Source organism: Triticum dicoccoides, chromosome 4B, assembly GCF_002162155.2.
Source record: "Triticum dicoccoides isolate Atlit2015 ecotype Zavitan chromosome 4B, WEW_v2.0, whole genome shotgun sequence".
Taxonomy (NCBI): domain Eukaryota; kingdom Viridiplantae; phylum Streptophyta; class Magnoliopsida; order Poales; family Poaceae; genus Triticum; species Triticum dicoccoides.
Window position 1 is genome coordinate 677,387,876 of NC_041387.1, and position 14,821 is coordinate 677,402,696.

A 14,821-nucleotide genomic window follows, 5' to 3' on the forward strand; every position below is an offset into this window, starting at 1 on the left:
GTGCGGATGGATAAAATTGTAATATGGCAGGATCATGCTGGGCATTCGCGGCGGTGGCGGCGATCGAAGGCATGAACAAGATTAGGACAGGGGAGCTGGTGTCGCTGTCCGAGCAGGTACTCGTGGATTGCGACACACGGAGCGGCGGCTGCGGCGGCGGCCACTCAGACTCGGCTATGGCCCTTGTGGCCGCACGTGGTGGCATCACGTCGGAGGAGAGGTACCCATACGCCGGATTCCAGGGAAAGTGCGACATGGACAAGCTCCTCTTCGACCAACAGGCGTCCCTCAAGGGCTTCAAGGCCGTGCCACCCAACAACGAAGGTCAGCTGGCGATTGCCGTGGCCATGCAGCCCGTGACGGTCTACATTGACGCCAGCGGTTTTCAGTTCCAGTTCTACTCCGGCGGCATCTACCGTGGCCCCTGCTCCGCCAATGTGAACCACGCCGTCACCATCGTCGGCTACTGCGAGGGTCCTGGCGAGGGAAACAAGTACTGGATTGCCAAGAACTCATGGAGCAACGACTGGGGTGAACAAGGATATGTCTACCTCGCAAAGGACGTGCCCTCGTCCACGGGCACATGTGGCCTGGCCACCTCGCCCTTCTACCCCACGGCTTGACCACAGGCAGCACTATGTGTGATATCTAAGGAATTGCTTCCGTTTCGTTGTGATAATGCTAAATTACTATTTTTGTTATACTTCCCTTTAATTTGATCAATAATCGGTAGACCGTGCGTGCGATAGCATGGCCTGAGTGTAATAAATCGTCGTGTGAATTACACTTTCTACAAGTTAATTGTACATTTGTGACACATATTTACCGATTTAACGGATGCCGTGTCGAAATATCCCATCTAAAAAACTTTGTACCCGGTTTTACTCCATTTAGCATTTTACCTATTATTAGATATGAACTGCATGTTAGGTAGATACTTTTACAACAATGTGTAAACATCTCAGGACAGGATGGACTATCATGTCTAGCCTTCTCTTCTCCATGTGTTCCACTCCTCGCCATCATTGTGGTATCCTCTAACGGTGATCATCGCCGCACGCATTTTACAATCGACACCCATGAGAGAAACATGGAGAAAGTTTTAAAATAGGGTAATGTAGACGAATGCTCATGAAATGGGTTAACTGGTTCCTCGAATGTACAAATTGGAGGTAAAAAGTGAAGCTCAGTCTGAATTTACAGATAACATGTTGGGTACTATCATGGTCGTGTGTTCTCTTCTTTGTTTCTACTTCTCTGTTGGGATTATTTTTCTAAAATCAAATTTGCATGTGCAATGAGCATTTTTACGGTACCGTTAAAAACATATGAAAACTCCATTTGTTAGATTGTGATGGCTGAAGATTAGACGTAGATATATAGGATTGCCACCTCTAAAATCCGTGGGGTACATTTTGAAGTCGTAATCAAGACAAAATTACTGTGCCGTCAGATCATCTCAATTTTGCTCCTGTTATTATGTACGCATACCCACATATTTTGTTCGTTTCTGGACGTCTAAACACAAGATCTGAACGAATCGGGGAGGATGTCCCCCAAGTGTACCCCCAAATTGATTGCTATTTCCGTGACCAATTAAGCATCTAATAGCGAATATTGCAAAGTAACATAGAACAGGAAAATGTATACTAGTAGTCCTTGCATCTGAAACTTTTCTCATTTATCCTATAGCAATTCTATCAGTAAATCCATCCACATCTCTAGGATGTGGTTCCTCGATGCTGCCCACAAAGGGCAACTTGCAAACCAAACAAAAATCATAGAGTGACATCTCCTTAACCTCATCATATAAGTAAAACTCCACTGAAGGTGGTGATTTTCTAGCATGGAAATAAAAGTTTTGCACGAAAATATTAGTGAGTAGGAGATACTGTTCACACTGGTCGTGGAGGAAGTCGGTGATGCCTGCATTCTCAGCCAAATAATAAAAGTCGTCGTAAATTCTGGCGGCTCTCAAAAACGCATCACAAGGCCATTCGTACAACATAACCTCCACAGTGCGAGGAAGATTGTATTTGGGCTTTTTATTCTCCACATTCTGCTTATCCTTCGAGATTCGGCTCGAGGAGCCCCTCAACAATCACTTCATCATTTTCGTTCTCTGAAAAAATTCTGAAATTTTTAGTGACTCAAAATAGAAGTGAACCAGACTCAAGAAAATTGATAGCAACTACTCCTACAAGTGCCTAGAGGCTATATCATGCATTAAAACTACTTTGGACCATATAAATTTAACATGCAGGCTCAAGAACAAGGTCACCTCAGCAGCAAAAGTTTATAATAAATAAAGCACTGGAACAAAAACTAATTGGACCATTGGAGGAGTCACATACCGAAAAACAATCCCCCAAAGCAGTTTTGTGAATGGAGCTTTGAGCAAGGAGATCGAAAATGGCAGCAAAACGAGCTAGAACACGAGTTTGAGCTACAGGATGATTTTTTGGAGGAAGACGAAGTGTGTGGGTGCTGGAATAAGTGGAGAGGGGCCACGTGGGGTCCACGAGGCAGGGGGCGCGCCCGAGGGGTGTGGGCGCGTCCTGTGCCCTTGTGGCCAAATGGTGGGTACCCCTGGTGTGTTCTAAGTGCCAGAAATACTTAAATATTCTATAAAAAATCATACTTCATTTTCAGGGCATTTAGAGAACTTTTATTTTCAGGGTATTTTTTATTGCAAGGATAATTCAAAAAACAGACAAAAAATACTATTTTTACTTTATTTAATCTAAATAACAGAAAGTAAAATGATGGTACAGAGAGTTTTGCTTTCTAATTTCATCCATCTCATGCTCATCAAAAGGAATCCACTAACAAGGTTGATCAAGTCTTGTTAACAAACTACTTCCGAATAACATGTAACCAGAGAATTTCCGAATGCCACTAGGTTACCTCAACGAGGATATGCATGTCCCCAATATTAAGAATATCATATTTCTTTTTTACAGTAGGAAGAGGTAATTCAAAACCTCCAATAGTAATCATTGAAAAATTTCCAATAGAATTGATACTATGAACTTGAGGTTGTTTCTTCAGACAGTGTATCGTATGCTTATTATCATTAACATGAAAGGTGACACTGCCTTTGTTGCAATCAATAATAGCCCCTGTAGTATTAAAAAAGGGTCTACCAAGGATAATCGACATACTGTCGTCCTCGGAAATATTAAGAATAACAAAGTCCATTAAAATAGTAAGTTTGCAACCAACGGGTATAGCGGTTGATTTATCGGCCATTTGAAAAGAGATTTCAGTAGGTGTCAACTTATTCAAATCAAGTCTACGATATAAGGAGAGAGGCATAACATTGACACCGGCTCCAAGATCACATAAAGTAGTTTTAACATAGTTTCTTTTAAAGGAGCATGGTATAGTTGGTACTCCTGGATCTCCAAGTTTCTTTAGTATTCCACCCTTAAAAGTATAATTAGCAAGCATGGTGGGAATTTCAGCTTCTGGTATCTTCCTTTTATTTGTAACAATATCTTTCATATACTTAGCATAAGGATTCATTTTAAGCATGTCTGTCAAATGCATACGCAAAAAGATAGGTCTAATCATTTCAGCAAAGCACTCAAAATCCTCATCATCCTTTTTCTTGGATGGCTTAGGAGGAAAAGGCATGGGTTTCTGAACCAATGGTTCTCTTTCTTTACCATGCTTCCTAGCAAAGAAGTCTCTCTTATCATATCGTTGATTCTTTGATTGTGGGTTATCAAGATCAACATCAGGTTCAATCTCTACATCATTGTTATTGCTAGGTTGAACATGAACATGAACATCATCATTAACATTATCACTAGGTTCATGTTCATTACCAAATTGTGTTTCAGCATCAGAAATAGAAATATCATTGGGATTCTCAGGTGTATCTATAACAGGTTCACTAGAAGCATGCAAAGTCCTATCAATTTTCCTTTTCTTTTCTTACAATGGCTAGGTGCATCAACTTAGTTCTCTGAGAATCTTGCTCAACTCTCTTAGGATGGCCCTCAGTATACAAAGGTTCCTGGGTCATTTTACCACCTCTAGTCATAACTCTAACATCATTATCATTGTTCTTATTATTTAATTCATTGAGCAAATCGTCTTGTTCTTTAAATACTTGTTCTACTTGAGTGGTAACCATGGATGCATGGTTACTAATAAGCTTAAGGTCACCTTTAACTCTAGACATATAATCACTCAAGTGTTCAACCATATAAGCATTACGTTTCAATTGTCTACCAACATAAGCATTGAAGTTTTCTTGTTTAACAATAAAATTATCAAACTCATCCAGGCATTGACTAGCAGACTTATTACGAGGAATATCACCTTCATCAAATCTATAGAGATAATTTGCCTTTACTACCTGTGTCGGGTTATTAAGACCATGTATTTCTTCAATAGGTGGCAAATTCTTAACATCTTCAATTTTAATACCTTTTTCTTTCATAGATTTCTTTACCTCTTGCATATCTTTAGGACTGAGAAATAGTATACCCCTTTTCTTCGGAGTTGTCTTAGGACTTTGTTCAGGAAGTGTCCAATTATTATCATTACTCAATATATTATTCAATAGCAATTTAGCTTGCTCAACAGTTCTTTCCCTGAAAACACAACCAGCACAACTATCTAGGTGGTGTCTAGAAGCATCGGTTAGTCCATTATAAAATATATCAAGTATTTCATTTTTCTTGAGAGGATGATCAGGAAAAGCATTAAGTAACCGGAGAAGCCTCCCCCAAGCTTGTGGGAGACTCTCTTCTCCAATTTGCTCAAAATTATATATTTCCCTTAAGGCAGCTTGTTTCTTATGGGCGGGAAAATATTTTGCTGAGAAGTAATAAATCATATCCTGGGGACTATGCACACAACCAGGAGCAAGAGAATTAAATCATATCTTAGCATCACCCTTTAATGAGAACTGAAATAATTTAAGGATATACTAATGGCGAATTTTTACCTCATGGGTAAATAGGGTGGCTATATCATTCAATTTAGTAAGATGTGCCACAACAGTTTCAGATTCATAGCCATAAAAAGGATCAGATTCAACCAAAGTAATTAACTCAGGATTGACAGAGAATTCATAATCCTTATAAGTAACACAGATAAGTGAAGTAGCAAAAGCAGGGTCATATTTCATTTTAGCATTAAGAGACTTTTCTTTCAGCTTAGCTAACAGTTTCTTAAGATCATATATATCTTTGGAAGCAAAAAGGTCTCTAGAAGTTTCTTCATTCATAACATAACCCTCAGGCACAACAAACAATTCGTATCTAGGGGGAGAATCTTCATCATCACTTTCATCAATATTATAAGTTTCAATAAATTTCATTCTATCTAACCCTAGAAAGTTGTTCATCAAGAAATTCACCTAATGGCACAGTATTATCAAGTAGAGAAGAAGTTGAAGGAAATATGCCCTAGAGGCAATAATAAAGTTATTATTTATTTCCTTATTTAATGATATATGTTTATTATTCATGCTAGAATTGTATTAATCAGAAACATAATACATGTGTGAATACATAGACAAACAAAGTGTCACTACTGTGCCTCTACTTGACTAGCTTGTTGATCAAAGATGGTTATGTTTCCTGACCATAGACATGTGTTGTCATTTGATTAATGGGATCACATCATTAGGAGAATGATGTGATTGACATGACCCATTCCGTTAGCTTAGCACACGATCGTTTAGTATGTTGCTATTGCTTTCTTCATGACTTATACATGTTCCTATGACTATGAGATTATGCAACTCCCGTTTATCGGAGGAACACTTTGGGTGCTACCAAACGTCACAACGTAACTGGGTGATTATAAAGGTGCTCTACAGGTGTCTCCGAAGGTACATGTTGGGTTGGCGTATTTCGAGATTAGGATTTGTCACTCCGATTGTCGGAGAGGTATCTCTCGGCCCTCTCGATAATACACATCACTTAAGCCTTGCAAGCATTGCAACTAATGAGTTAGTTGCGGGATGATGTATTACAGAACGAGTAAAGAGACTTGCCGGTAACGAGATTGAACTAGGTATTGAGATACCGACGATCGAATCTCGGGCAAGTAACATACCGATGACAAAGGGAACAACGTATGTTGTTATGCGGTCTGACCGATAAAGATCTTCGTAGAATATGTGGGAACCAATATGAGCATCCAGGTTCAGCTATTGGTTATTGACCGGAGACGTGTCTCAGTCGTGTCTACATTGTTCTCGATCCGTAGGGTCCGCACGATTAAGGTTTCGATGACAGTTATATTATGAGTTTATGAGTTTTGAATTACCGAAGGAGTTCAGAGTCCCGGATGAGATCGGGGACATGACGAGGAGTCTCGAAATGGTCGAGACGTAAAGATCGATATATTGGACGACTATATTCGGAGTTCGGAAAGGTTCCGAGTGTTTCGGGTATTTTTTGGAGTACGGGAGAGTTACGGGAATTCGCCGGGGAGTATATGGGCCTTATTGGGCCATACGGGAATAGAGTAGAGAGGCCAAAAGGAAGGAGGCCTGCGCCCCCTCTGGTCCAAATTGGACAAGGGGCGCAGCCCCCTTTTCCTTCTTCCTCTCCCCCTCTTTCCCCTTCTCCTACTCCAACAAGGAAGAAGGGAGTCCTACTCCCGGTGGGAGTAGGACTCCCCTTGGTGCGCCCCCTCCTAGGCCGGCCGCCCCCTCCCCCTTGCTCCTTTATATACGGGGGCAGGGGGGCACCTCTAGACACAACAACAATTGATCCTTGAGATCTCTTAGCCGTGTGCGGTGCCCCCCTCCACCATAGTCCTCGATAATAATGTAGTGGTGCTTAGGCGAAGCCCTGCGACAGTAGAACATCAAGATCGTCACCACGCCGTCGTGCTGACGGAACTCTTCCCCGACACTTTGCTGGATCGGAGTCCGGGGATCGTCATCGAGCTGAACGTGTGCTAGAACTCGGAGGAGCCGTAGTTTCGGTGCTTGATCGGTTGGGCCGTGAAGACGTACGACTACATCAACCGCTTTGTTATAACACTTCCGCTTTTGGTCTACGAGGGTACGTGAACATACTCTCCCCTCTCGTTGCTATGCATCACCATGATCTTGCGTGTGCGTAGGAATTTTTTTGAAATTACTACGTTCCCCAACATTGGCATCCGAGCCAGGTTTTATGCGTAGATGTCATATGCACGAGTAGATCACAAGTGAGTTGTGGGCGATATAAGTCATACTGCTTACCAACATGTCATACTTTGGTTCAGCAGTATTGTTGGTGAAGCGGCCCGGACCGACATTACGCGTACGCTTACACAAGACTGGTTCTACCGACGTGCTTTGCACACAGGTGGCTGGCGGGTGTCAGTTTCTCCAACTTTAGTTGAACCGAGTGTGGTTACGCCCGGTCCTTGCGAAGGTTAAAACAGCACCAACTTGACAAACTATCGTTGTTGTTTTGATGCGTAGGTAAGAACGGTTCTTGCTAAGCCCGTAGCAGCCACGTAAAACTTGCAACAACAAAGTAGAGGATGTCTAACTTGTTTTTGCAGGGCATGTTGTGATGTGATATGGTCAAGACATGATGATAAATTTTATTGTATGAGATGATCATGTTTTGTAACAGAGTTATCGGAAACTGGCAAGAGCCATATGGTTGTCGCTTTATTGTATGCAATGCAATCGCCCTGTAATGCTTTACTTTATCACTAAGCGGTAGCGATAGTCATAGAAGCATAATATTGGCGAGACGACAACGATGCTACGATGGAGATCAAGGTGTCGCGCCGGTGACGATGGTGATCATGACGGTGCTTCGAAGATGGAGATCACAAGCACAAGATGATGATGGCCATATCATATCACTTATATTGATTGCATGTGATGTTTATCTTTTATGCATCTTATCTTGCTTTGATTAACGGTAGCATTATAAGATGATGCCTCACTAAATTATCATAGTAAAAGTGTTCTCCCTGAGTATGCATCATTGCGAAAGTTCTTCGTGCTGAGACACCACGTGATGATCGGGTGTGATAAGCTCTACGTTCAAATACAACGGGTGCAAAACAGTTGCACACGCGGAATACTCAGGTTAAACTTGACGAGCCTAGCATATACCAGATATGGCCTCGGAACACGGAGACCGAAAGGTCGAGCGTGAATCATATAGTAGATATGATCAACATATTGATGTTCACCGTTGAAACTACTCCATCTCACGTGATGATCGGACATGGTATAGTTGATATGGATCACGTAATCACATAGAGGATTAGAGGGATTTCTATCTAATTGGGAGTTCTTAAGTAATATGATTAAATGAACTTAAATTTATCATGAACTTAGTCTTGGTAGTATTTTGCAAATTGTGTTGTAGATCAATAGCTTGCGTTGTTGCTTTCATATGTTTATTTTGATATGTTCCTAGAGAAAATTGTGTTGAAAGATGTTAGTAGCAATGATGCGGATTGGATCCATGGTCTGAGGTTTATCCTCATTGCTGCATAGAAGAATTATGTCCTTAATGCACCACTAGGTGACAGACCTATTGCAGGAGCAGATGCAGACGTTATGAACATTTGGCTAGATCAATATGATGACTACTTGATAGTTTAGTGCACCATGCTTAACGGCTTAGAACTGGGACTTTAAAGATGTTTTGAACGTCATGGACCATATGAGATGTTCCAGGAGTTGAAGTTAATATTTCAAGCAAATACCCAAGTTGAGAGATATGAAGTCTCCAACAAGTTCTATGGCTAAAAGATGGAGGAGAATCGCTCAACTAGTGAGCATGTGCTAAGATTGTCTGGGTACTACAATCGCTTGAATCAAGTGGGAATTAATCTTCCAGATAAGATAGAAATTGACATAATTCTCTAGTCACCATCACCAAGTTAGTAGAACTTTGTGATGAACTATAGTATGCAAGGGATGACGTAAACGATTCCCAAGCTCTTTGTGATGTTAAAATCGACAAAGGTAGAAATCAAGAAAGAGCATCAAGTGTTGATGATTGACAAGACCACTAGTGTCAAGAAAAGGGCAAAGGGAAAGAACGGGACCTTCAAGCAGAATGGCAAGCAAGTTGTCACTCCCGCAAAGAAGCCCAAAGCTGGACCAAAGCCTGAAACTGAGTGATTATACTACAAAGGAAATGGTCACTAGAAGCAGAAATGCCTTGAATATTTGGTGGATAAGAAGGATGGCAAAGTGAACAAGGGTATATTTGATATACATGTTATTGATGTGTACTTTACTAGTGTTTATAGTAGCCCCTGAGTATTTGATACTTGTTCAGTTGCTATAATTAGTAACTCGAAACAGGAGTTATAGAATAAACAAAGACTAGTTGAGGGTGAAGTGACGATGTGTGTTGGAAGTAGTTCCAAGATCATATGATCATCATCACACTCTCCCTACACTTCCGAGATTAGTGTTGAACATAAATAAATGTTATTTGGTGTCTGCGTTGAGCATGAATATGATTTGATCATGTTTATTGCAATACGGTTATTCATTTAAAGTCAGAGAATAATTGTTGTTATGTTTACATGAATAAAACCTTCAATGGTCATACACCCAATGAAAATAGTTTGTTGGATCTCGATCGTAGTAATACACATATTCATAATATTGATGCCAAAAGATGCAAAGTTAATAATGATAGTGCAACTTATTTGTGGCACTGCCGTTTGGGTCATATCGGTGCAAAGCGCATGAAGAAACTCCATAAAAATGGATTTTCGGAATCACTTGGTTATGAATCATTTGATGCTTGTGAACCATGCCTTTTGGGCAAGATGACTAAAACTCCGTTCTCCAGAACAATGGATCGAGCTACTGACTTGTTGGAAATAATACATACTGATGTATGCAGACCTGTGAGTATTAATGCTCGTGGCAAGTATCATTATTTTCTGACCTTCACAGATGATTTGAGCAGATATAGGTATATCTACGTGATGAAACATAAGTTTAAATTTTTTGAAAGGTTCAAAGAATTTTAGAGTGAAGTGGAAAATCATCATAACAAGAAAATAAAGTTTCTGCGATCTGATCGTGGAGATGAATATTTGTGTTACGAGTTTGGTCTTCAATTAAAACAAAGCGGAATAGTTTCGAAACTCACGCCACCCGGAACACCACAGTGTAATGGTGTGTCCGAATGTCGTAACCGCACTTTATTAGATATAGTGCAATCTACGATGTATCTTACCGATTTACCACTATCATTTTGGGGTTATGCATTAGAGACAGTTGCATTCACTTTAAATAGGGCACCATCAAAATCCGTTGAGACGACGCCTTATGAACTGTGGGTTGGCAAGAAACCAAAGTTGTCGTTTCTTAAAGTTTGGGACTGCGATGCTTCTGTGAAAAAGTTTCAACCTGATAAGCTCGAACCTAAATCGGAGAAGTGCGTCTTCATTGAATACCCAAAGGAAACTGTTGGGTACACCTTCTATCACAGATCCAAAGGCAAGATATTCGTTGCTAAAATGGATCCTTTCCAGAGAAGGATTTTCTCTCGAAAGAAGTGAGTGGGAGGAAAGTAGAACTTGATGAGGTAACTATACCTGCTCCCTTATTGGAAAGTAGTTCATCACAGAAATCGGTTACTGTGACATCTACACCAATTAGTGAGGAAGTTAATGATGATGATCATGGAACTTCAGATCAAGTTGTTACTGAACCTTGTAGGTCAAACAGAATAATATCCGCACCAGAGTGGTACGATAATCCCGTTCTAGAAGTCATGTTACTAGACCATGATGAATTTACGAACTATGAGGAAGCGATGATGAGCCCAGATTCCGCGAAATGGCTTGAGGCCATAAAATCTAAGATATGATCCATGTATGAAAACAAAGTGTGGACTTTGATTGACTTGATCGATGATCTGCAAGCCATGTTAAATAAATGGATCTTCAAGATGAATACGGACACTGATAGTAGTGTCACTATCTACAAAGCTCGACTTGTTGCGAAAGGTTTTCGACAAGTTCAAGGTGTGTTGAATATGATGAGATTTTCTCACTCGAAACGATGCTTAAGTCTGTCTGAATAATGTTAGCAAATTGCCACATTTTATGAAATCTGGCAAATGGATATCAAAACTGTGTTCCTGAACGGATTTCTAGAAGAAAAGTTCTATATGATGCAACCAGAAGGTTTTGTCGATCCCAAAGGTGCTAACAAAATGTGCAAGCTCCAGCGATCCATCAATGGACTGGTGCAAGCATCTCGGAGTTGGAATATACGCTTTGATAAGTTAATCAAAGCATATGATTTTATAAAGACTTTTGGAAATGCCTGTATTTACAAGAAAGTGAGTGGGAGCACTACAACCTTTCTGATAAGTATATGTGAATGACATATTGTTGATAGGAAATGATGTAGAATTTTTCTGGAAAGCATAAAGAAGTATTTGAAAGAAGTTTTTTCAAAGAAAGACCTCGATGAAGCTGCTTACACATTGAGCATCAAGATCTATAGAGATAGATCAAGACGCTTGATAAGATTTTTCAATGAGTACATACCTTGACAAAATTTTGAAGAAGTTCAAAATGGAACGGTCAAAGAAAGAGTTCTTGCCTGTGATGCAAAGGTGTGAAGTTGAGTAAGACTCAAAACCCGACCATGGCAGAAAATAGAAAGAGAATGAAAACACATTCCCTATGCCTTAGTCATAGGTTCTATAAAGTATGCTATGTTGTGTACCAGACCTATTGTATACCTCGATTTTGGCAAAGGAATACAATTTTGATCTAAGAGTATATCACTGGACAGCGGTCAAGAATATCCTTAGTAAGGACTAAGGAGATGTTTCTCGATTATGGAGGTGATAAAAGAGTTCGTCGTAAAGAGTTACATCGATGCAAGCTTTTACACCGATCCAGATGAATCTAAGTATCAATCTGGATACATATTAAAAGTGGGAGCAATTAGCTAGAGTAGATCTGTGCAGAGCATTGTACACATAGAATATTTGCAAAATACATGCGGCTCTGAATGTAACAGACCCATTGACTAAACTTCTCTCATGAGAAAAACATGATCATACCTTAGTACTCTTTGAGTGTTAATCACATAGCGATGTGAACTAGATTATTGACTCTAGTAAACCCTTTGGGTGTTGATCACATAACGATGTGAACTATGGGTGTTAATCACATACAGATGTGAATATTGGTGTTAAATCACATGGCGATGTGAACTAGATTATTGACTCTAGTGCAAGTGGGAGACTGAAGGAAATATGCCCTAGAGGCAATAATAAAGTTATTATTTAATTCCTTATTTAATGATAAATGTTTATTATTCATGCTAGAATTGTATTAACCGGAAACATAATACATGTGTGAATACATAGACAAACAAAGTGTCACTAGTGTGCCTCTACTTGACTAGCTTGTTGATCAAAGCTGGTTATGTTTCCTGACCATAGACATGTGTTGTCATTTGATTAATGGGATCACATCATTAGGAGAATGATGTGATTGACATGACCCATTCCGTTAGCTTAGCACACAATCGTTTAGTATGTTGCTATTGCTTTCTTCATGACTTATAGATGTTCCTATGACTATGAGATTATGCAACTCACGTTTACCGGAGAAACACTTTGCGTGCTACCAAACGTCACAACGTAACTGGGTGATTATAAAGGTGCTCTACAGGTGTCTCCGAAGGTACATGTTGGGTTGGCATACTTCGAGATTAGGATTTGTCACTCCGATTGTCGGAGACGTATCTCTAGGCCCTCTCGGTAATACACATCACTTAAGCCTTGCAAGCATTGTAACTAATGAGTTAGTTGCGGGATGATGTATTACGAAACGAGTAAAGAGACTTGCCGGTAACGAGATTGAACTAGGTATTGAGATACCGACGATCGAATCTCGAGCAAGTAACATACCGATGACAAAGGGAACAACGTATGTTGTTATGCGGTCTGACCGATAAAGATCTTCGTAAAATATGTGGGAACCAATATGAGCATCCAGGTTCTGCTATTGGTTATTGACCGAAGACGTGTCTCGGTCATGTTTACATTGTTCTCGAACCCGTAGGGTCCGCACGCTTAAGGTTTCGATGACAGTTATATTATGAGTTTATGAGTTTTGATGTACCGAAGGAGTTCGGAGTCCCGGATGAGATCGGGGACCTGACGATGAGTCTCGAAATGGTCGAGACGTAAATATCTATATATTGGACGAGACTATTCGGAGTTCGGAAAGGTTCCTAGTGTTTCGGGTATTTTTCGGAGTACAAGAGAGTTACGGGAATTCGTCGGGGAGTATATGGGCCTTATTAGGCCATACGGGAATAGAGGAGAGAGGCCAAAAGGAAGGAGGCCTGCGCCCCCCCTATGGTCCGAATTGGACAAGGGGCGCAACCCCTTTTTCCTTCTTCCTCTCCCCCTCTTTCCCCTTCTCCTACTCCAACAAGGATGGAGGGAGTCCTACTCCCTGTGGGAGTAGGACTCCCCTTGGCGCACACCCTCCTAGGACGGCTGCCCCCTCCCCTTTGCTCCTTTATATACGGGGGTAGGGGGGCACCTCTAGACACAACAACACTTGATCCTTGAGATCTCTTAGCCGTGTGCGGTGCCCCCCTCCACCATAGTCCTCGATAATATTGTAGCGGTGCTTAGACGAAGCCCTGCGACAGTAGAACATCAAGCTCGTCACCACGCCGTCGTGCTGACGGAACTCTTCCCCGACACTTTGCTGGATCGGAGTCCGGGGATCGTCATCGAGCTGAACGTGTGCTAGAACTTGGAGGTGCCGTAGTTTCGGTGCTTGATCGGCTGGGCCGTGAAGACGTACGACTACATCAACCGCGTTGTTATAACGCTTCCGCTTTCGGTCTACGAGGGTACGTGGACATACTCTCCCCTCTCATTGCTATGCATCACCATGATCTTGCGTGTGCGTAGGAAATTTTTTGAAATTACTACGTTCCCTAACAGTAGTTTCATCATAAGCATTATGCATTGCACAAGTGGCATCATCAATAACGTGCGACATATTAGAATCAATAGGTGGTGCAGGTGTCGCAAATTTACTCATAATAGAAGGTGAATCAAGTGCATAGCTAGATGGGAGTTCCTTACCTACCCTCGTAGTTGAGGGGAAAATCTTGGTTCTTTCATCTTTCAAGTTCCTCATAGTGATCAGCAGATATAAATCCCAAGTGACTCAAAGAATAGAGCTATGCTCCCGGGCAACGGAGCCAGGAAAGAGTCTTGATAACCACAAGTATAGGCGATTGCAACAATTTTCGATGGTAGAGTATTCAACCCAAATTTATTGATTCGACACAAGGGGAGCCAAAGAATATTCTCAAGTATTAGCAACTGAGTTGTCAATTCAACCACACCTGAAAGACTTAATATCTGCAGCAAAGTATTTAGTAGCAAAGTAGTAGGAAGTAACGGTAACGGTGGCAAAAGTAACATTAACGGTTTTGTAGCAATCCTAACAGTGGCAATGGAGAAGTAACTTAGCAAAAATCAATATGTGAAAATCTCATAGGCAATGGATCAATGATGGATAATTATGTCAGATGCAATTCATCATGCAACATTTATAACATAGGGTGACACAGAACTAGCTCTAGTTCATCAATATAATGTAGGCATGTATTCCGAAATAGTCATACGTGCTTATGGAAAAGAACTTGCATGACATCTTTTGTCCTACCCTCCCGTGGCAGCGGGGTCGTATTGGAAACTAAGGGATATTAAGGCCTCCTTTTAATAGAGTACCGAACCAAAGCATTAACAGTTAGTTAATACATGAACTCCTCAAACTACGGTCATCACTGGGAGTG

The 14,821-nt window shown here is 40.9% G+C and overlaps 1 protein-coding gene across 1 annotated transcript; it reads left to right on the top strand.

Annotated features, from left to right (window-relative positions):
• The first annotated feature begins 6 nt into the window (after positions 1 to 6).
• Positions 7 to 867, top strand: LOC119292316 (ervatamin-B-like). Its single transcript, XM_037571160.1, has one exon. The coding sequence runs from the start codon at positions 24 to 26 to the stop codon at positions 621 to 623; it is 600 nt and encodes a 199-aa protein (XP_037427057.1). The 5' UTR covers positions 7 to 23; the 3' UTR covers positions 624 to 867.
• Positions 868 to 14,821: the final 13,954 nt, after the last annotated feature.